Source organism: Poromitra crassiceps, assembly GCF_964638095.1.
Source record: "Poromitra crassiceps genome assembly, chromosome: 4".
NCBI lineage: Eukaryota > Metazoa > Chordata > Actinopteri > Beryciformes > Melamphaidae > Poromitra > Poromitra crassiceps.
In genome coordinates, this window is record NC_139626.1 from 69,799,353 (window position 1) to 69,824,124 (window position 24,772).

Here is a 24,772-nt window from a genome sequence, read left to right on the forward strand (position 1 = left end):
AGAAATCCACCACAACAACGGCTAGTTAAAGTGATAGTACCGAACTTTGGGAACTTCCAATACCGAACGGTTTTAAGCAAAACGTATCTGAATAGTATCGAAATTTATACCGTGCAACACTATCAGATCAGCTGATCAACTTCATGGAAACATGACGACACAAGCAGAAACTCCCAGGATGCAGTGCTCACCTTTCGTGGAGTCCTCTGAGAGCGATGGGAGAGAAGACAGAAAGACAGAAAGACAGAAAGAAAAACAGACAGGATTTATTTGAGTAAGAGGGAGAGGAGGAAGGTGAAGAGTGCTGGTGCTGTGCATTCACACAAGGGGAATTTTCAGATCTTCACGCGGCGAGATTACATACAAAGTCAATGCAAACGCACGAGGAGATTACATACAAAGTCAATGCAAAAATGAAACGCGCAAGTAGATGAGATTTCGCCCCAGGCAAAGCGTATCGCCTTGGTGTCGTGAATCTCTGCGGCGCAAATGAGGCGATTTTCACCTCATCGCCCCCTCATTCGCGTGAGAAGCTTTTTTTTCGCCTTGTGTAAACATACAATTATTTACAATTATTGAATTAATTGTTACAATTATAAGAGAGGATCTCATTCCGTCAAACAGGGACTGAAGCTGAAGTTAAAAAGCAGCATCGTTTGTTTTAAACCACAGAACGTGACTGGACACAACGGTTCTTCCTCTCTTCGTCATGGTAATTTAGCACTTTAGCATTTTTAGATATTAAAGTTAACATTAGTGACAAGGCTAACGTAGCTTTATCACAGCCGCAGCATGCTAGTCATCCATGGCAGCAAGGAGACATACAGACAGAGAAGCTGCTTTGGTTCAACCGTCCAGGAACATCGATTTGAACAGGAATGGCTGTTCTATCTGTTTTAGTTCTGTGGTTTAAAGCCCCCTCCAGTCAATCTGTTTAGCAGTTGGTGAACTATTTCAAACGTTCTTCTAACGTTCTATGAGCGTATAGTTGCACGTCGTCTGATTCTGTGTTATACACCAAGCAGATACGTCCGGAAAACTGTGCAAGTTACACCAGAAACAGTTTTCCTCCATAGTTTAGCTGCAAGGATAGCCGCATTATTGCTGAGATCTCAACAACCGGCCTACGCATTTCAAAATGGATGCCCCCGTTGGAAACAGCGTGATGGTTCGAGATGGTTAACAAGCTAATGTTTTGGTGACTCAGTGACGTTTTGAGCCCGATTAATACGTACAGCCAGCAGACAGCGGGCTTAGCACAAGTAGCTAACAGCTACAGTAGCTAGCTTGTATGTATTTTTTTTATTTTTATTTAACCTTTATTTACCCAGGCAAGCAAGTAAGAACAATTTCTTATATACAAAAGCAGCCTGACAAAAAGCAAGGGCCTTTTGGGGCCCTTGCTTTGATCGAATTATTATTAATATTAGTTTAATTTCTTAGGTAGAGACCCAGAATATACCCACTAGGGTTTCCTGTCTCTACGGGCACAATCTCTTTTTGTTTCTTTTTGTCTGTTTTTGATTTTAATAATCATAAATAAATAAAACCAGCTAGTTAACATGCCAGCTCGTCCTGCAGACAGAATCGAATTGGCATTATGTATAAATACAGCGTTCCATTGAGTCGTACAGATATCGTTCCATCTTAGCAACTAATTAACATAACTTTTTTAACTTGAACACAAAATTAAAAAAGTTATTTGTCAAAAAATTATGTGGCGAACAGTGTGGCTAGTCCACATGGTCAGGACATGACTCCGAAACATATGAAATATCTTCAAACGGACAAAATACACCGGAGGAGCTTTAAAGGGATAATTCTGTATTATGTGAAGTGGGCTTGTATGAGGTTCTTATGGATAGTCGGTGTTTTATCTACCAGACGGCATGCCCCCAGTTTGCAGAAGCGGAGAGCCTTAAGTAGCTCATACAACCCCAATTCAAATAATCCAATATATCCCGTTAATGTGCCGTCATATTCATTTAGCTGTCAATGTGTTTTTCCAGATGCTGGAGATTCATTTATTTTATGAAAGAAATCTGAAATGAAACAATAAGAGACATGTGAAGAGACAGACAGACAGGTGACAGGCAGGTGAGGCGTGGGACAGACAGGTGACAGGCAGGTGAGGCCAGCTAAGCCCCGCTCCTTCATCGCTCCTCTCACCTGTTCCCAGATGGTTTCCGCCACCTGGTCAATGGCTCCGCCCACCTGGCGGAACTCTCCGGAGTATTTGACGTAGGCCCAGATGCAGAGCGCGGCCAAGGCCCCGCCCATCAGCAGGTTAGCAAGCGCGGCCAGCGAGCCGGCGCCCAGGAAGCCCGTTGCCATGGAGATGGCGTACAGCAGGAAGACCAGGGCGAGTAGTGTGGCCGGCGTGCGCGCCGCGTGGAAGATGTTCTTCGCCTCGTTGTGTTTGGTGAAGTTAGCGTACACCTCATCTAGCTCCGCCTCCAGCTGCTCCTGGTAGTAGGGGTGGGGAAATCGATACAGTATAGTATCACGATATTTTGTGTGGCAATTAGGGATGTTCATCAGTTATCGAAAATCGATAATTGATCGTTAAGGAATGGAATCGATCATGTGGAATTTTTATCGATTTTGTTATTATTAAAAAGAAAAAGAAAAAAAGAAAAAAAAATTGCGGACTAGGTTTGGGTGGAATTCGTTCCTCCTCGCCCCACTCCATTGTACAGCCGACTAACGTGAGGTGGAGCTTCATATAGTCTCTAGTTTTCTGGCTGGGCACGGGCCTTAGTGCCAACAAAACTGTTTTAAACATGGGGAATTCACACCCGCATGCGCCGGGGACAGCAGAGTGTTGGAGAGGAGACACATTGAAATAAAGAGTTCATTGAGGAGAACACGTTGTCTTTCATATTTTCTGCCATAGGCATTCATTTTGTAAAATATATATATATATATAATTATTAATATGATCGATAATCGATAATTGATCGTTAATTCTCCCCGATTTTCGATTATGGACATTTTTCAAAATGAACATCCCTAGTGGCAATATATCGCATCGCACGGATGCCAAGTATCGTGATATTTTATTATATGAATTGTCAGGTGCATGCAACATTTATGACAGTGTTGGTCAGTCTGTTTTGGGGACATCATTTGCAGTGGAAAAAAGATAATAAAGTGCAATATATCCAGTGTTTCCCCTAGAAAAATTGTCAGGCCTGGAGGGATTTCAAAATGTACCCTGACCGCAATGGTGGGGGCCCTCGCTGGCGATGCTAAACTTTTAGCTAACCTGTTCGCATTAGAGGTCTTCGGGTATGCCCGACCCCCCGAATACCCGAGGTTCCGACCCGGACCCGGCCGGGTCTGGGTCCATTCAAAAGAAGTGACTCCGGGTCTGGGTCGGTTCTGGTAGCGATTGTCACGGGTCTGGGGGCTCTGACAGTGAAATGCCGGGTCCAATAAGACCCGGCGATCAGCGCTGATCACGAGAGAAACGCATCAAAACAGCACACGTGAGGCTTGTTGTCACAAACTGCAAGTAAATCCATAGAGAAAATAACTAGCAAAGAGCGTTCCCATCTGCAATGAAAATTACTTCCTCGTTTACATGAGGCACATGTGACCACATGTGCACACATGCGCCTCAGGCAAACGAGGAAGTGATTTTCGTTGCAGAGAGGTAACCCTCTTGCTGGTTCCTCGCTATGGATTTAATTGAAGATGACTGTTTCCCGTACTTTTCGATTATTATTCGATGATCGCATGGTGAGTACACAAGTCACAACATGTATGTGATTGTTTCTAGCACTGTTGTGTGTGTTTTTGGGCGAAGGAACGGCGGTAGCATAGCCACTGTACTATCTAACTAGCGTTAGGCAGCATCAACCAGGGGAGAATGCTTTAACGTTAGTTAATAAAGATGCACAAAGTTTCATTTGATATACGACTTGTAGCAGTTAACAAGCAACTTTGACGTCGACACCACTAGTCTCTCTCTCGGTATTTCTCAGATCTGAACGGGGCCGGGTCTCAGATTTCTAATAATAGACGGGTCCACTCCGGGTCCGGGTCGGACATTTATCGCTTCTGAACAGGGCCGGGTCTCAGCTTTCTAATAATAGACGGGTCCATTACGGGTTCGGGCACAAATTCCCCGGGTCCATTAGGGTCCGGGTCCGTGATTTTGGACCCGTGAAGACCTCTAGTTCGCATCTATGTTCGCACTGGCATCCCAAGTATCATCATACTATTATGGGATGGGATGCCAACAGTTGTATTATGGGATGTGCATTTCCCAGGCAATGACACACGTTGACACGCTTTGGACCAGCGCTGCACGCTGGCACGATGCTCCTAAAAGAAAAATTCTTATTGTTTTGAATGATTTGGCATATTCTATTACTGTCAACACTATTATTGTTGTATTGTAATAATATGCCATAGAGGTTTATTGAAATTTTGGGGAGAGCAGGATATATATACAGTATATTTTTTTTGCAATTTTCTTTTCAGTAGAATGGTAGGGGAAACACTGATATCACAATACTAGCATATTGCAATACTATCGTATGGTGACTTAAAGGAACACTCCGCCCATTTTCAACCAGCTTTGTATCATTAGAACATCAGTAGTATATCAGAAAACTGTAAACTGTTTTGAAGTCTGTCATTTAATTTGACAGTTATTGAGTGTTAAAGTGTGGACCGGTGACATCACTGGTCCACACTAACTCAAATTAATAACTCATTAACTCAAATCAACTCTCAATAACTGTCAAACTATATGACGGTTTTGAAGTCATTCATCTAGTTTGACAGTTATTGAGAGTTGATTTGAGTTAATGAGTTATTAATTTGAGTTAGTGTGGACCAGTGATGTCACCGGTCCACACTTTAACACTCAATAACTGTCAAATTAAATGACAGACTTCAAAACAGTTTACAGTTTTCTGATATACTACTGATGTTCTAATGATACAAAGCTGGTTGAAAATGGGCAGAGTGTTCCTTTAAGGACCCTATAAAGTCAAAAATCAGTTTTTCTTCTTGTTCCTTCAGGTGGATGTCTGAGCTTCTCTGTGCAGAATGATGTCTGTGCAGAGTTTGACACTACAAGACTGTTTCCACAATCATCTGCTGAAAGTGGAAAGTTTCTCTGAGCTCACTGAAAAGGCCATTTTCATGATTTCTAACATCACGAATGTTGGAGCCAATCCCTGTCCAGTATTCAGCAGTTAAAGTCGAGCTGAACCCAAAAATGACTTTTATATTTATTTTAGTTCACATCCCTGGGTATTCAGTGCACCTATTTAATAATGTATAAAAAAAGAAATCACAAAAATCAAATTTCTTTAGTTTTTCACACTTTTTCACATCAAAAGTTAATTTTTCACAATTTCATTCATAACTGTAATCTACAGTATGCTGATGTAACGAAGAACTAAATGTAAATGTTAATATACTTGGCCAATAAGTATGTAACATACAAAATAAAACAAACGTTAATGTCTTAATTTAATGTACAATGCACAGGACATGTAACTGATTCATTAAACTCGCATTCCAGGAATATTGTATTTACTGCGGCTGTTTACCGCGCGGCTAGTCGACAGTCCAAGCCGGCAGGCAGCACTCTTGCCTCGGCATGTTCGCATGGAAGCAGCCAGTTCTATGCGGATCCCACTCGCATAGTGGCAGAACACGCCATACAAGCGCCAGGATTGGCCAACGTGAACTCCAGTCCCCAGAACGGCCCAATCAAATCATCCACACGCTAGGTCCCGCCTCACGACCCCGTTCCAGTCAAAGCAATGCTTGTTTTCACTCGGATACGTCATCACAGTGCCTGAGATGTCAGTTCATGCCATCTTTAAAGCCCTTGTTTGGATGCTGTGATTGGCTAATTGTGTTCTAGATAACCCTGATTGGCTGCTTTGGAATTTTTAACGAGGCAGAATGAGGGAAGTCATTTTAAGGATTTTAACAAGATAATTTACCCTTTTTTGTTTGAAAAACCATCAGACACAAATTATTATTCATTTGAAAGTCTTATCGTGGGGCATCTAAAGATTCCCACCCCTACCTGGTAGCGGCGGCAGAACTCGGCCCCGCCCATCTTCTTGACAGAGCGGAAGTGTTGCACGGCGGCCTGCCGCAGTTCCCCGTTACGCCGCTCCAGCTCCACCGGTGACATGTAGGGCTGGTCTCCACCACAGAGCTGAGATACATACAGACGAGGGGTTAATACATGTAGGGCTGGTCTCCACCACAGAGCTGAGATACATACAGACGAGGGGTTAATACATGTAGGGCTGGTCTCCACCACAGAGCTGAGATACATACAGACGAGGGGTTAATACATGTAGGGCTAGTCTCCACCACAGAGCTGAGATACATACAGACGAGGGGTTAATACATGTAGGGCTGGTCTCCACCACAGAGCTGAGATACATACAGACAAGGGGTTAATACATGTAGGGCTGGTCTCCACCACAGAGCTGAGATACATACAGACAAGGGGTTAATACATGTAGGGCTAGTCTCCACCACAGAGCTGAGATACATACAGACAAGGGGTTAATACATGTAGGGCTAGTCTCCACCACAGAGCTGAGATACATACAGACGAGGGGTTAATACATGTAGGGCTGGTCTCCACCACAGAGCTGAGATACATACAGACAAGGGGTTAATAGAGTAGGGCTGGTCTCCACCACAGAGCTGAGATACATACAGATGAGGGGTTAATACATTAGTGGTCTCCACCACAGAGCTGAGATACATACAGAAGAGGGGTTAATACAGTAGGGCTGTATGCTTAGGGTCCCATAAAGGCTCCCACTGTAACATTTTCCAGACTTTTCCAGACATGTTTTTCCTCTCAAATTCCCAAACTATTTCAGACCTGGAAATGATCGAATACATTTTTAATAGTTTTCCAGACTTTCCAGACGTGCGTAGGAACCCTGTAAAAAGACTATTCATATCCACTGTGGGATGGACAATCACATCCTATAATTATTTTAAATGTTTTTTTCCCGATTTTTTATCCCATTTTATCCCCCGTTTTAGTGCTCATTTGATTACTCAATCCTGGTTGCTACTCCATCCTCTGCCGATCTGGGGAGAGCCGAGACTGATTCCATGCATCCTCCGAGACATGGGCAGTCAAGTCAGCCGCTTCTTTTCACCTGCCCGAGGGAGCTTCACCGGTAGGACATAGCACGTGGGAGGTTCACGCTATTCCAACCAGTTCCCCTCCCTCTGAACAGGCGCCCTTAACGATCAGAGGAGGAACCATATAAGCAACCAGGATGTTGCATGTTTTTGTGAAGGGGGTTCCTATATGAAGGAGACCCCCGGGAGGCACGGGGAGAACATGCAAACTCCACACAGAAAGGCCATTTTGCCGACCCCACCCGGGCGGTGGGCACTCGAGGACATGCGGACGGGCACGCATTCCTTCAGTGTTCACATCGGTCCAGGTGGGAATCGAACCCACGACCTTCGAGCTGTGAGGCGATAGTGCTTACCACTGCACCACCGTACCTCCCAATCACATCCTATAATGATCTGAAGTGATGCAGGCTTGTCACTGCTCAGACAGACTCGGATCAATGACGGAAGATGTACGTGTTGCCATGGCAACGTTGACAGATTCTGATTGGTGCGTTAAAAATACAGTTTGCATGTAGGTCACATGGCTGCATGCAGCTCACAGCAGGTCAGATGAGTCTGAGCTCAGTGTCTCTGACTCCCGTTACACCTGGCGTTAAAATGCGTTTTGTTTCCAGATTGTATCTGGATATGATTGAACCTGATTACGTTTACACCTGGCATTCATGTGTCTGAATGAGATCCAATTGCTCTGTCCAGCTCAAACAACCCAACGTCACATCCTCCTCTCATCTGTCCGTGCCAGCCTACCTACTTTTATACGTTATAATTATTTATTTATTTACATGTATCCATAGTAATGTTAGCCTGGTAAACCAGCCCGTCACATGAACTCACATTTCATTTGGTTCTGCGTGACGGTCTGGCCCCAAAGCCAGTGGAGGGGGGTTTAGCAGAAGCGGAAGAGCGGAAGAGCCAATCAGCGGCTGCGCTGTGATTGACAGCGCAAGTTGGCCAATCAGGAACGCCACTAGCACTGCACTAACAAAACAATAATGGCCGCCTCCTTGCCTGATCGTCTCGAGGAGTCATGTCAGCGTTTGTCTAGTTTAAACAGCCATAAAGTGCAGTTATTGCAGAAATAGACTCAATAACAACAATTAAACAAGTACAGGAGTATCGGCGCAACCTCAGAGTTTCTCGGCGGAAAATGTGTTTTTGCCTTCTCCCGAGTGGATTTGGGTTTGACTGGATCCGACGCTGATTGGCTGAAGGAGTTGTCTGTCAAGGCAACTACACCCGCCCATGCTCCCGCCCCTGCTAAGGACTGGGTGAAGAGTTGGGGCCAGACCGTCACGCAGAACCACATGAAATGTGAGTTCACGTGACGGGCTGGTTTACCAGGCTATAGTAATGTAGGTAAGCTAACCAAAACAAAACAAACCATTACTCCTGATCTTGGTTGCCAGTCATATGTGTTTTTATGGTCGGCGATGGTCAGCTTTTATGGTCAGTTGAATAACCGTTCTTAAACTAGATTACTGCATGGCGTCATATTTTAATTTGGAACATTTATAGTCAAATGTGAAGTTGGGCTGACTTCCAGGGGCATGTATTGTTTGTTTGGCAGACATCTTTTGTGCTGTTCAATTATAACTTAAGTAAATAAAATAAATAAAAACAAGAAGTGATGCATTACCTGCTCCATGCTCTTGTTGTAGATGTCTTTGCCTCCAGCTACAGCTGCAAGGTTATTGGCTTCAGCCGTCGCCTAGGTAACAACCGTCAACAGAGCACATGACAGAATTCAATATGGAGAATAATCCAGTCACACATTACAACTGCAACTTTGTCCTGATATACACCGACTAGAAATATGTAGCGTGCATCGCTTCTAGCGTGCGCTTCATGTGCTCGCCTGCAAAGCGCATGCTGCGAGCCGAACCCCTCACCTTATTATAGTAGTGAGATATGAGGCAGGCTGATTGATTCCATATAGACACTGACTGTCTGTTATCAACAGTCCAGACAGACAGTTTCTACATTAACATGTTGGTAATGACTGTCTGTTGTCAACAGGTGGTCACTTAAGTCCACGTCAAGCTCTGCCCTTCCTGCACAGATTTCGGGTATAAACGGTATAACTTCCAATAAATCAGAAATATGTGAAGCCTTCAATCAACATTTCATTTCAGCTGGCCATCTATTTGATAGGCTCCATACAAATCCGATTTATCCTGTTGCAGTTCCATCTCCTCCTGCGAAGGGCCTCCCAACCGCCCCTCCGCTACCTGACCTCTTCTCTTTCAGGCCGATCAGTGTACATCAGGGATACTCAACTTGCTTTGCCCGGGGGCCACTTTCGTAAAATGATAGAAGGCCAGGGGCCAGTTAATAAACAATCAATATACATTTTTCTGTAGCGGATTGTAGGTGTCAGACGGAGTTTAGTCTGACAATGTTGTGCACACCGGATAGTTACTTAGGTTAAGTACATATAAGTGCCTGGGTAGCGAGCAGATGGCGGTATTTGACAATTTAGCAGCTAAATCATAGATTATTGAAAGATATTCCATATTCCAGACTGAAATGCTATAACAGAAGTGTGAGTATTGGCCAGAATGACATGAACAGTTGGACACTTATTCAGCGGGTATCTTGCATGTTGCATTCAGGTGCACTGCAAAAAAGAAAAAAGAAAAAATTGCAATTCCATCGCGGGCCACACAGTTGAGTATCACTGGTGTACATGAAGTACGTAAATCTCTTTTCAAATTAAATGTTAAAAAATCCAAGGGGGAGGATGGAATTTCCCCATTCTTCTTGCGCCTTAGCGCCCATTTAATCGCAGCTCCGATTGCACACATATTCAATTTGACTTTCATCTCAGGAGATTCCTTCCGTATGGAAAACAGCCCAGGTCCTGCCTCTTTTCAAAGGTGGCGACCAAACACATTTGAACAATTTTCGTCCCATTTCTAAATTATGCTGTTTGGCAAAGGTACTTGAAACCCTGGCCAACCATCAATTACGTGCTTTCCTAGATTCTCACAACATACTTCAATCTAATCAATCAGGATTCAGACCCGGACACAGTACTGTCACAGCCACATCCCTAGTTGTTAATGACATTTGAAATGGCCTCGATACCCGCCAACACTGTGCGACTTTGTTCATTGATCTATGGAAAGCCTTGGACACGGTAGATCATGACATTCTGTTAACCAAATTATCCCACAGCGGCCTGGACGGGCTTTCCATCAGGTGGTTTACCAATTACCTGGCCGGAAGAAAACAGGCCGTTGTAGCCAGCGACATCAAATCTAGCTCCCTGTGTATTGACAAGGGCGTGCCGCAAGGATCCATTTTTGGTCCAGTATTATTTACTATTTATATTAATAACATTTTCTTCCCCTCCGGGCTTAACAAAGTCCATTATTATGCCGACGACACGGTCCTATACTGCTTTGGCTCCACTCCGGCTCAGGCAGTTGGGGGTCTTCAGACAGCTTTCAACTCCTTCCAACAGTCCCTGACTGAGCTCAAATTAGTCCTGAATCCGAAGAAAACCAAATGGATGCTGTTTTCTAGAACACTTAGTGTCACCGACAATTTTAGCATTTGCACTTTTCAAGGAGAACATATAGAATCGGTAATGTCCTATAAGTATCTTGGTATCTGGCTGGACACCAAACTCTCCTTCCAATCACACATTGACCACCTCACATAGAAATTGAGGAGAATTATCGGGTTCCTATACAGGAATAAAGCTTGTTTTTCATTTCATTCGAGAAAAGCTATTGTTCAATCATTAATACTGTCTGTTCTCAATTATGGTGACATTGTTTATATGCATGCTTCATCTTCCATCCTGAAGCTACTTGATGCTGTTTATCACAATGCCTTACGTTTTGTAACAGGTGATGGTTTTCTCACGCACCACTGTACTTTGTATGAAAAGGTAGGCTGGCCCTCCCTGACAACACGCAGAGAACTACACTGTCTGACTTTCATTTATAAAGCACTACTCAGGGAGCTCCCATCATATCTATATTCACTCATTTCTCTCAATACCATAAATTACCAAACACGTTCACAGTCCCACATCCGTCTGTTTGTTCCGCGTGTGTAAGGACTGAACAAGGAAAAACTGCATTTTCTTTCTATGCCCCCAGTAAATGGAACATGCTCCAGAACAATCTGAAACTGGATCATTTAATCTCTCTCGAGTCATTTAAACAACTCTTAAAGGGAGAAATGCTCTTGTTTTATTTAAAATGTGTTTTACTATTTTCTTTTTATCTTTATTCTTATTGCTGCTCCATCTTGTCTGTCTGCAACTGAAACTTCTTGTATGTGTTCTACAGTATGTACAGTAATCAGGGCACTCTTGAAAATGAGAGCTTGCTCTCAAGAGATTTCCCTGTATAAATAAATGCAAAATAAAAACAAAAAATAAAAACAGTCCAGACAGACAGTTTCTACATTAACATGTTGGTAATGACTGTCTGTTGTCAACAGTCCAGACAAACAGTTTCTACATTAACATGTTGGTAATGACTGTCTGTTGTCAACAGTCCAGAGTCAGACAGACAGTTTCACATTAACATGTTAGTAATGACTGTCTGTTGTCAACAGTCCAGACAGCTTCTACATTAACATGTTGGTAATGACTGTCTGTTGTCAACAGTCCAGACAGCTTCACATTAACATGTTGGTAATGACTGTCTGTTGTCAACAGTCCAAATAGACAGCTTCTACATTAACATGTTAGTAATGATTGTCTGTTGTCAACAGTCCAGATAGACAGCTTCTACATTAACATGTTGGTAATGACTGTCTGTTGTCAACAGGGTGAAAACAGTCCAGACAGTTTCTACATTAAAGGTCCTTACACATCGGGAGCGTTTTGTTTCTCCGTGCGATTAATTCACACGTCAATAATATTTTCTGAACCTATATCAGTCAATGCAACCGTGCATACCAACGGCGAAGTTGGTATGCACGTTATTGTGGTGTTTATATTTTCGGACCAAATTCGCTTCCGACGTATACACATCTGTTGCTGTGATTGAGAGGTGGGTCAATATTCGCATCGCAATTTTGTGCTGTATATTCGCATCGCTCTTGATGTGTAACAACAGCCTTAACAATCGCCTGCTCTATTGGCATGCGCAGTGCACATTTGCATCACTGATGACATCACAGTCACTGATGATCACAATGCCTTTTATGACATCACTGATGATGTCACAATGCCTATGACATAATCAGTGCCTATGACATCATCAGTGATGATGATTTTGGTCAATAATGATCACTGATGATGTCACATCACTGATGTCATAGGCATTGTGTTTGCTCAACTTCGCATCACTGATGACATCACATTTGCTCTTATGACATCACAGATGATGTCACAATGCCTATGACACCAATGTCTATGACATCAGTTTGTTTGTTTATTTGGATCTCTTTTAGCCCTATTGGACTATTCTTCTAAGAGACCATCAGTGATGTCACAATGCCTATGACATCATCAGTGGGACAAAAATTGAAACAGACACACATTGTCCACTTGCTCCCTTACACACACACACACGCACACGCACACGCACACGCACACACACACACACACACACACACACACACACACACACACACACACACACACACACACACACACAACCCTTTAGGGCGATAATGCCACTCATGTTTAAATACAGGGGAGTGGGGATCACTGCACAAATCCAATTGCTGGGTACAAGTTGGGTAGCATAATCACTAAAATAAATAAAAGACTAATATTGGTTGCTGGATCCAATGAAGCCACATTAGCGTTCATATATTACATCAAGGAACGTACGTGACCATAATTTATTTCAATGTCCGCTATCAAGAGCAATTCACTTGGTTAATGAAATCGCTGGGCTGGGTGCAGAGCGTTTGCTGTTTGTGGTGTGGAAGCTTCGAGCTGTCAAAAGGCAACAAGAGGCCAATCCCGACGCTTGACTGCTGTGTAGGCGGGCGCAGGGTGTGGTCTGCCCACATCCGCGGTGGGTTCCATAATAACGCGTTAATGACTGACACTCATCAGAAGCAGCCAGTAAGGAGGTCAGAGGTTATGGTGGACTGACCTGTAGCATGGACTTGGGATGAGGCAGCTCCTCTCCCTGGTAGATCTTCATGTAGGACTGAAACAAGACAGACAGACAGAAGGGCAGACAGACAGACAGACAGACAAGCTCAGTGAGACAGAAGACGACTCAAGACTTCCAAAACAAAGACTTTCTTTCTTTTGAAGACGAAAAGTAAAGGTTGTGCAGGTTTCAGAGAGAAACATTTAAAGGTTCAGTGTGTAGGATTTAGTGGCATCTAGCAGAACAGACTTTGCTGAAATGAAATATAAGATTCTTAACACGTTCACTGCCGTGGACGAGTCAATTCGTCAAGCAGAAACCAACGGTTGACTGCCGTGGACGAGTCAACTCGTCAAAAAAAAAAAAAAAATGTTTTGACGGTGGGACGTGGATCAAAGCCCCCTACGTCTCCTATAAAAATATGGGAGCCACCGAACGTGTACAACCCATTCCACCGACCCACTAAGTGGCGACAGTGCTCTCCAGACTAGAAAAAGCCGAGCCAAAACTGCAGGGGAAAGCGTGAGGAAACCATTCTCATACTGTAGAATGGTTTGGCGAAAACGCTTTCGCGCTGGCGCACAACGGTGGCGCACAACGGTGGGGGGTTCCAAAAATAGACTGGGTGCAACACACTTTGAAACATGCAGCATAAATAAGCCCAGAATCGCAAAAGCTTCATCAAAGCTCTCAACCGAAACCCCAAGAAACGAGCGAGCCCCATCCAGACTCGCCCGCGGCCCGACGAGGGGCCGCCAGGCAGCAGACAGGCAGCAGAAACTCGCTTGTGACACACCCGCTGCAGCCACGGAGGGAGGAGGAGAACACACACGGAGGGAGGAGTTTGAAGGAGAGGGGGGTGAGGGTGCTGTTATGGAGGAAATTACTGTTCAGAACTATTGTTTAGATGTCTGACGTCTTACTGATGCCAAAAATAAATGGTTAAAGTGACTGTTCTATCGAATTTCACAAAAAGGCATTTATCTCAGCTTAAATTTTCAGACGCTGAAACCATGCTGTATTCAACTGCTAATGCCTACATAACTACTAACTCTACAAACTAACTCTTTTAGACAGAGAAAGCACACATTCTATTAGTTCATTTTGAGATATTTTGTTGTCACAAAGTCCTAGCAGAAAATAATCCTCGGCTCTTGAAAGATGAGCCAGAATCCTCAAAAAAAAACCTTGGCAGAAGCTACCTACAGTAAAAAAAAAAACTGTTGGCAGTGAATGTGTTAAAGACCACTAAAGTTAAAAAAAAATCTGTTTTTCTTCTTGTTCCTTCAGTTGGATGTCTGAGCTTCACTGTGCAGAATGATGTCTGTGCAGAGTTTGACACTAGAAGGCTGTTTTCACAATCATCTGCTGAAGGTGAAAAGTTTATCTGAGCTCACGAGTACCATGACATCACGAGTACCGGAGCCAATCCCTGTCCAGCATTCAGCAGTTAAAGCCCTTGTTTGTATGCTGTGATTGGCTAGTTATGTTCTAGACAACCCTGATGGGTTGCTTTAGAATTTTGAATGAGGCTGAAGGAGAGGAAGTCATTTTAAGGATCCATCAGACACAAATTGTTACTCAAATCTTTAAACATGACTTTAGGAGGTCTTTAGGTATTTTTTAAATTAGTTTATAATCAGCTGAAAATAAGAATCGTGTTTTTGTTACCTGGCTTAGAACATAGGGTGCGGGTCCTCTTCCACAGAGCCTGCCATGTTTCTACAGTAGCCCAGAATGGACAAACCAAACACTTGCTCTAAAGAGGGCCTTTCATGTTTTTTTTTGCAAGTTTCACGTCCACCGGTAGGTCCTACATGGTTGAGGGTGAGGGGGGGGGGGGGGGGGTATTTAGTTGGTTGCAATCTGAAACCTCTCCACTAGATGCAACTAAATCCTACTAGTCTTAAAGTCTAGCAGTCTTTAAGTCTAGTCTTGCACTACTGTGCACCTCCAGTTCACCTTTGAACACCACCCGGACTGTATTGACTTCCTGGATGTATCCATATACAAACACAATAATAAACTGAACTCAACCATCTACAGAAAACCTTGCACAAGATTTACACGTCTGTCTCACCACTGTGTGACAGGTGTCAGGTGTCGGAGGGCACTCTGTCTCATGCCTTCTGGTCCTGCTCTTCACTGACCGGATTCTGGGCCAAAATATTTGATACTGTAAGGCCTACAAAATAACCCTTCAGCCGCCTTCGGCTGCTCAGAATCCTCTCTGGACTTCCCTACAGCTGTGCAACAATCTCTGACACGGGACAATTGTTGACACTCGCTCTATTATTATGAGCGCTATGATCCCAATTTTCTTGGACCATGCCCACAGATTTTCATGCAAATGTAAGATATTTGAGAGATCTTTGAGAGATCTTTGAGAGGTCACCTTGAAGTAGTGCAGCAGGTCTCTGCAGGTCACTTTGACTCCTCCAATCTCTTTTTCCACCAGGTTCTCTGGAGACAGGAGTGTGGGCACCAGGCTCACCAGCTGCTCCTTGAACTCATCGTCGATATCTGGACAGCAAACAGACAGTCAGTCAGTGACACTGACTGACACATTCACCAATAAGAGGCACCTATTTGCTGTTCCTCACATATTATAGATTATTGCGCGGCCCTTTTCCATCAGGACTTCTGGAATCCTGATTTGAGTCCCTCTGTTTTAATGTTTACGGTTATTTATTTATTTTACATTGGTTTTTAGAATCAGAATCAGAATCAGAAAGACTTTAATGATCCCCGGGGGGAAATTGGGACAAGTTACAGTAGCTCGCTCACAGAACACACATAGCATAAATAAAATAAAAATAAAAATAAAAATAAACCGTGGTAATGCAATATTAACTCATTGAATGCCAATGACGACAGCTGTCGTCAATTCAAATACTGACGTAGAGTGCCAAAGACGACGATTGTCGTCAATTGCGTTTTTTGACGGTGGGACGTGGATCAATCCCTGATACATCTCTGGTACAACTATTGTAGCTATTGGAGGTCTATAACCTATTTTACAGAACCCTTAGGTGGCGACAGTGCTCTCCACATAACAGAAAGGCAAGGAAAAAACAAAGAAGAAGTCGTTATGGAAACGGAAATCGCATCGCATCCGTATGCATCGATATGCTGAAGCACGTTACTGCAGCTGTGCCTGCAGCAGCCAATCTGCTCCCACAATTGAGCCGCTCCGTGTCGGTTGCGACAGCACATCCGCACATCCACACCGTGGAGTTGTTATTATTCTCAACTGGAAGCATCGTTGCCGGTGACAAACACACGCGGAACGCTGTAAAAAAACTGGATGTTGCGCACCCTTCACTGTGCGCACAGCAAACTCAGCAGAGAGCCACCACAGACAGGAGGAGGAGTGTGCAGTTGAGGCGAGGCGGGGCGGGGCGGGGCGGGGGGGGGGGGGGGGGGGGGGGCACGCAGAGCAGCACGCAACACCCAGACAGACCCAGGCAGCAGGACAGGATTATAAAACGCAAGCCAGAATATCCGATGCCCACCAGCAGCAAATCAAGACCAGCAAGAAGCTGCAACCAGCAGCGCACGCAGGGGCCAGCGCTGCTGGTTGTAGCTAAAAATATTATTCTGCCAAACAAAATTCCCTGGCCTAAACTGTTTTATTGAAGGAAATTATTTTTGAGGTGTGACTACATTAGAAAAGATTAGCTTCAGAGTCAGTGATGTGCTTGAAATGTTTAATTTCACAAAAGGCCAATTATCTCAGCTTCTAGAAAAAAATTGCTGTTTTTGGATGAATCAAGCTATCTTCTCCGGCTCATAACTAAAGAACGGAAAATGGGATCAATAAACTTTTTTTTGCAGATGATAGAATAGAGTCTCATCGTTCTTTGTGCGTGTTCAGTGTTTACATAGTAATATCACACAATATTCTGTGGGCCTCGAGAAATCACTGAAAACGCTCTGAAACTCTGGCACTGGGAGCGTCCGTTCTCCAAAAGTGGCTGGCACTCAATGAGTTAAGCAATAAGCAGAAAAACACAACATAGCATAGAATAACTAGTAATGCGATAGAAGCAAAAGCACAAAATAAGTAGAATGTCTAAGTAGCAAAATACCAATACGTAGAGTAAGTATAGTATACATTCCGTGTCAATTATCATTATTGCCTGTGACATATTGCACATATTGCACGTGATTTATATTAAGTCGGCTTGCCCTATACGTTACACGTGGCTCAGCCAGGCACAGTTAACCTATCGGCTGGCTCAGTCTCAGGGAGACTGAGCGTCTCCGAGGTGCTCTTTTAAGAGAGGCATTAAATAGACCAATGGCCACAGGCAGGAATGATTTCCTGTGCCTCTCCGTCTTGCATCTAGGTGGAATCAGTCTCTCACTGAACGTGCTCCTGTGTTTGACTAGCACGTCGTGGAGTGGGTGCGAGTCATTGTTCATGATGGAGCGTAGCCTGGACAACGTTCTCTTCTCTGACACCGCAGTCAGAGAGCCCAGATCCAGCCCCACAATGTCCCTGGCCTTACGGATCAGTTTGTTGAGTCTGTTGGCATCTGCTGCCTTCAGCCTGCTGCCCCAGCACACAATAGCATACAGGAAGGCACTAGCCACTTTTAATTGTTTTTTTGTTGTTGATTTTATCTTTTTTTTTTATTCCTTTTGTAAAATATTTTGATAAAATATTTAATAAAATTTGTGATAGTTTTTGTTTCTTTCCATGGTCATTTGACGGTAAACAACACAACCATTGGTCATTTGACACTTCTGAGGAAGACTGCAGATGTCAGTCGAAACTTTCAAGGTAAAAAACATCTAACGGCGCATTTGCCTGTTTAAAAGAAACAAAAACTATCATTTGAACAAAGAAGACATAATGAACCTGATTGAGCTAGTAACGTATTGTGTACATTAGAGGCGGCTGGTTGCTATAGTAACGTATTGTGTACATTGGAGGCGGCTGGTTGCTATAGTAACATGTTGTGTACATTGGAGGCGGATGGTTGCTATAGTAACATGTTGTGTACCTCTGAGGCGGCTGGTTGCTATAGTAACGTGTTGTGTACCTCTGAGGCGGCTGGTTGCTATAGTAACGTGTTGTGTACCTCTGAGGCGGCTGGTTGCTATAGTAACGTGTTGTGTACATTAGAGGCGGCTGGTTGCTATAGTAACGTGTTGTGTACCTCGGAGGCGGCCGTCAAAGTGTGGGTTGGTGGCCACCTTGAGACCGGGGTGAGGCAGCAGGAAGCAGCTGAGGTTGGAGAAGCAAGAGTGGATGTGCTTCCTCACGTTCTGCAGCTCCTCATGCTGGTTCTGCTTCACCTGAACACGCACGCACGCACGCACGCACGCACACACACACACGCACACGCACACGCACACGCACACGCACACACACACACACACACACACACACACACACAGAGACACAAAGACACGCACACACAAACAGGCCAACACACACACACACACACACACACACTCACAGATACACACACACACACACACAGAGACACAAAGACACGCACACACAAACAGACACACACTAAATTTACATGGGCAGCAATACTCTGACTATTGACCTTAATCTACATAAAACAATTTGGAATGATTATTAACTCATTGAGTGCCAAGGACGAGTATGTTCGTCAATTCGTTTAATAACGTAGAGTGCCAAGGACGAGTATGTTCGTCAATTGCGTTTTTTGACGGTGGGACGTGGATCAAAGCCAGATCCATCTCCTGTGAAAGTATGGTGGATGTTGAATGTGTAAAAGCTATTTTAGGGACCCATTAGGTGGCGACAGTGCTCTCCAGATTAGAGAAAGGCGAGGAAAAAAGAGAGAAGTCATGGGAAACGGAAATCGCACGATATGCATGAAGCATAACGTTAGCTGTGCCTGTGAACAGCAGTCAATCTGCTGCCACAATTGAGCCCCTCCGTCTCCGCTGTGATAGCCCCTCCATATGATTTAGTTGCCGACACCAGCGTCTTTCTGAAAAGTTACATTATTCTCAGCTGGGAGCCGGCGACACGCTGTGAAAAAGCGGGGGGATGCAGCGCACTTTTCAGTGCAGACAGAGCAAACGCAGAGCAAACGCAGCAGAGCCCCAGAGACACTCAGGAGGAGGAGGGGGGTGGGGCACGCAGGGCAGTATACAACCATTGACAGTAAACACAGACCCAGACAGCAGCAGGCTCGATAGACAGAGAGACAGGCAAACAAGTTGGATATCTGATGCCCACCAGCAGTAAATCAAGACCAGCAAGAAGGTGTAGGGTCTGCGCACGCAGGGGCCAGCGCTGCTGGTTGCAGCTAAAAAATATTATTTGGCCAAACAAAATTCCTAAACACTGTTTTATTGAAGGAAATTCTTTTTGAGGTGTCATTACATCAGAAAATATTAGCTTCAGAGTCAATGATGTGCTTGAAATGCTTCATTTCACAAAAGGAGGAATATCTCAGCTTCTAAATTGAAATGTGTGTTTTTGCTAAAATCAACCTATCTTCTCTGGCTGATAACTAAAGAACGGAAAATGATATCAATAAACTTTTTTTTGCAGATGATAGAAGAGAGTCTCATCGTTCTTTGTGCGTGTTCGGTGTTTACATAGTAATATCACACAATATTCTGTGGGCCTTGAGAAATCACTGAAAACGCTCTGAAACTCTGGCACTGGGAGCGTCCGTTCTCCAAAAGTGGCTGGCACTCAATGAGTTAAGGTTGTTTACATGCGTTTCTTATAGAATATAGAACAGGAATATTCATATTCCTGTTTACATGCTATATAGCAGGGGTGCCCAAATTATTTCCCATGAAGGGCCAAAACTCAATCTGGGTGGAGGGCCGAGGGCCAAAAATAAACGTTGTGGAATTACATTAAAATGTATTGTGTTTTATAGAAAATTAACATTCTAAATCTAAAATAACATTTCAATATAATCTACTTTTTATCTGTTTGGTAATTGTAATAATTTGCAATTGGTTATATATATTTAAAAAAAACATCTGCATTTGTGGGGAGCTTAAACATTTAATCAGTAAACACCCAGTTAAAAACAGTTGTATTTTCCACCTTTGTAATCAAGAGAGAAATTTGACTTAATCCTCAAGGTACTTTGAAAATCAGTTTCGTAGTGGCGATGTATATTGTACTCTTTCAAAACAGCCACTCTCTGTGTGCAAATGAGACAAACTGCTGTTGAATTTACTTCGGTAAAAAATACTCGTCTTGCCACTCCGTCCTAAACTTTCTTTTGTCAGTGTGCCACTGCCGTGATGATGATCTGTCCATCTTGCTGAGCTGGTGTAAAGCCAGTGACTGGGGAGGGATCAAATATCAGAGCTCACCCCCCAACCAGGTGATTCAGCCAACCAATCAGGAGCAATCAATCCTCAGATAGCAATGCCTCACACCCGTGTGATAGAGTCGGGGAGAGAGAATACCAGCTGCACAAAATTAACGTTAATCGTAGATAGAAGAGTCCCGACATCTCCATTCAGGTGCGGACTGCTGCTGCATAATCGGGCACGTCGGGCAAATGCCCGGTGGCCTGGCCTGCATTTTTTTTTTTTTTCCACCCCCAAATCCGTGGCGGACCAAAAAAGTTTGGCCCGCGGGCCCCAAATTGGTCACCACTGCTATAGAGCATAGTCTGATTAATAATCGAAGACATGCCCACATGACATCCCTACGACCGATTTTCCCTCCTGAGTTTAGATTCAAGATTCAAGATTTTTATTGTCACTCCGTAGTACATACATGGGCAGCATACGGCCCGCGGGCGCCCCCTGTGTGGCCCGCGATGGAATTCTTTTTTACAGTGCATGCAAGATACCCGCTGAATAAGTGTCCAAATGTTCATGTCATTCTGGCCAATACTCTTCTGTTATAGCATTTCAGTCTGGAATATGGAATATCTTTCAATAATATTTATGACTAAAAGGCTATAAAAGTAATCTTGTGTAAGAAATGACTGTTCTACATTGAATTACATTACTTTTTTTGTTCTTGTGTGACCCTCAACACAGGCTTTGAGAATCCCAGGCCACTTACTGATACTTAAATGCTTAAATTAACCCACTCATATCCTGGTTTATTTCAAGAAAAACATTTCGGCTAGTGGAAATTCGAATTGCCTGGTAACTTGAAAATCTAGCAGCCATATTGGCAGGTGGTGAAAAAAGTTAATTTCAAGCCCTGCAGGGAGAGCAGGTGGTGACATAGGAGTGAGTGAGAAAAGGATCAAATATTGGTGGTTAAGACTGAATAATGACATCACAACTGTTAATTTAAAATGAGTTATTCCTCTAAACCTGGCTTCAAATGCCCAAAATTTTTCACGCTGGTGCTGTTCAGCCCTCAGCAAAAACTGGTAGCGAGGACATTTTTTTGTGGCCCTCTCTATCATCAAAGTTGCCCATCCATGGGTTACAGCATGACAATATTTGTTCGGCCCCCGGCAACAATCTGAGTTTCTCATGTGGCCCCCCATTAAAAATAGTTGCCCACCCCTGCCGTAGTACAAGTATCACGTGTGAAATTATTGTGCTGTAGACTCTGTTACAACATTGTGCAAAATAACAGGGCATATAGGTGCATATAGTCTTTCTGCCATGTTTCTGCTGGTTTCTACTGAGTTCAACCTGAAAGCCTTTCTGTCATGTCTCTACTGGTTTCTACCGAGTTTAACCTGAAAGTTAAGTTAAGTTATCCTTTATTTATCCCCATGGGGAAATTCATCCTCTGCATTTGACCCATCCTCTACTAGGAACCTTCCTAGATCTAGGAGCAGTGGGCAGCCACAGTGCAGCGCCCGGGGACCAACTCCAGTTCTTTTGCCATTGCCTTGGTATGGGGCACTGACAGGAGTATTAACCCTAACATGCCATGTTTCTACTGGTTTCTACTGAATTTACCTGAAAGCCTTTCTGTCATGTTTCTACTGGTTTCTACTGAATTTACCTGAAAGCCTTTCTGTCATGTTTCTACTGGTTTCTACTGTTTAACCTGAAAGCCTTTCTGCCATGTTTCTACTGGTTTCTACTGTTTAACCTGAAAGCCTTTCTATCATGTTTCTACTGGTTTCTACCGTTTAACCTGAAAGCCTTTCTGTCATGTTTCTACTGGTTTCTATTGAATTTAACCTGAAAGCCTTTCTGTCATGTTTCTACTGAATTTACCTGAAAGCCTTTCTGTCATGTTTCTACTGGTTTCTACTGAATTTACCTGAAAGCCTTTCTGTCATGTTTCTACTGGTTTCTACTGAATTAACCTGAAAGCCTTTCTGTCATGTTTCTACTGGTTTCTACTGAGTTTAACCTGAAAGCCTTTCTGTCATGTTTCTACTGGTTTCTACTGAGTTTAACCTGAAAGCCTTTCTGTCATGTTTCTACTGGTTTCTAATGAATTGCACCTGAAAGCCTTTCTGTCATGTTTCTACTGGTTTCTACTGCTTAACCTGAAAGCCTTTCTGTCATGTTTCTACTGGTTTCTATTGAATTTAACCTGAAAGCCTTTCTGTCATGTTTCTACTGGTTTCTACTGAATTTACCTGAAAGCCTTTCTGTCTAGGGCATTCACAGACTAGTCGACTAGTAAAACCACTAGTCAACACTGTGCTTAGTAGTCGACTACTCGTTTTAGCAAAAAAAAAATATATATATATCTTTAAGAAAGAACATGAGGTATTTACACGACATACATGGACTATCATATCCCATATCCCCCACAAAGAACATCAAAACACAACAAAACAAAACAAGAAAACTGCATAAGATACACAATAATCCAAGAACAAACAAGACTATTGGACAAAATACCAAACAAAACAATGCATTCAAAGTAAATACATAGATCTTACCCTGTTGGCAGCTAGGAAATGCATAGCTTTAAATTGGAAAGCATCCAATCCCCCAGCTGTAGTTCACTGGTGGAATGAACTCTCAAGCTACCATACGTTGGATAACATTTACTACAAGAGCAAAGGCAGATTCTTAGACATCCCCAAAATATGGCAACCACATACAGAGTTTGACTTTAAGAACTTTTTACCCCAGTGTCATTAGGCTTATCAGGATAGGAGCTGAATGCATTGTTTTTGTTTGGTTGTTTGTCCAATAGTCTTGTTTATTCTTGGATTATTGTGTATCTTATGCAGTTTTCTTGTTTTGTTTTGTTGTGTTTTGATGTTCTTTGTGGGGGATATGGGATATGATAGTCCATGTATGTCGTGTAAATACCTCATGTTCTTTCTTAAAGATAAAAAAAACAAAACAACAACTAATCGACTAGTCGACTACCTTTAGGGACGACTAGTCGACTAGTAAAATTCACTAGTCGTGAATGCCCTATTTCTGTCATGTGTCTACTGTTTCTACTGAATTTACCTGGAAGCCTTTCTGTCATGTTTCTACTGTTTCTACTGAATTTAAAGGGATAGTTCGGTTTGTTTGAAGTGGGGTCCTATCAGCTAGTTCGATACACTAACTTAATTATGTACAGTGGTCTTGAAGCGGGGCACAGAGTCTAACGAGATCCGGCACCCAGAGCAGCAGCCTCACCAGCTTTTTCTCTCTCAGTACTGGGGGTCAACAACTAAAACGTAATTTAGCCACCTCAAACAACGCCCAGTCGCCCACCTAAACAAATCGATATCTGTGTACATGTACGCTCTATTTTGAGAATTTTCCACGCTTTACTTTTCCGCCAATCAGTCATTTCATTCGGCACTGCTTTTTCTCCCAACCGTATCACTACCGTATTCCTCCGCTAAAAGCCTGCACAGAGCCGCAGCACTGGATTACTCTGCAGTTATTTGGGGGTATTTTATTTCTCTCGGTTTGTTAGTGAAGACACAACAAATAGAATACACGAACGAAAATATGAGAGATTTTGATAGCGAGGATGATATGCCATTCACCTTGGTGACAAGAGGATACAATTATGAACCAGAGAGAATATGAAGAGGAACTTTTGCAGAGAGTGAACAGGCAGAAAGAGAGATCATGCGCGTGCTGCCTAAATGCCGTGGGTGCCCTGGCTGCAGACCTTTTTCACCATTCCCAGGATAAATTGTGGAAAACGTCCCAGACCAGAGAGGCCAGGTGACTTGTTGTCTCTAAAGTAAGTCAGTGTTTTATCTCTCTTCTAAGCCTTCCTGTTTTGTAAACCGCGGCTCTGTGCTCTGTGCTGGCTTTTAGCGGAGGAATACGGTAGTTGTACGGTTGGGAGAAAAAGCAGTGCCGAATGAAACTGCTGTTTTGCGGAAAAGTAAAGCGCTGAAAATTGTCAAAATAGAGCGTGCATGTACACGGATATCGATTTGTTTAGGTGGGCGTTGTTTTAGGTGGCTAAATTACATTTTAGTTGTTGACCCCCGTACTTACAGAGAAAAGGCTGGTTTGGCAGTGGTTTGGCTGCTGCGCTGAGTGCGTGGTCTCGTTCCACAATGCGCACTCACTCCTCAACACTCTACCTAATTAAGTTAGTGTATCGAACTAGCTGATAGGACCCCACTTCAAACAAACCGAACTATCCCTTTAACCTG

The 24,772-nt window shown here is 43.4% G+C and overlaps 1 protein-coding gene across 1 annotated transcript in view; it reads right to left on the reverse strand.

The window, feature by feature from the left end:
- LOC310775977 (atlastin-2) overlaps positions 1-24,772 on the reverse strand; it is a 70,516-nt gene that overhangs the window by 13,168 nt on the left and 32,576 nt on the right. The window contains exons 9-15 of the mRNA XM_083636097.1: positions 18,404-18,542; positions 15,631-15,758; positions 13,233-13,289; positions 8,795-8,866; positions 6,062-6,196; positions 2,170-2,466; positions 192-206 (exon numbers count right to left, since the gene is read on the reverse strand). Coding sequence (XP_083492223.1) covers positions 192-206; positions 2,170-2,466; positions 6,062-6,196; positions 8,795-8,866; positions 13,233-13,289; positions 15,631-15,758; positions 18,404-18,542 — 843 coding nt within the window. The remainder of the gene's footprint in view (positions 1-191; positions 207-2,169; positions 2,467-6,061; positions 6,197-8,794; positions 8,867-13,232; positions 13,290-15,630; positions 15,759-18,403; positions 18,543-24,772) is intronic.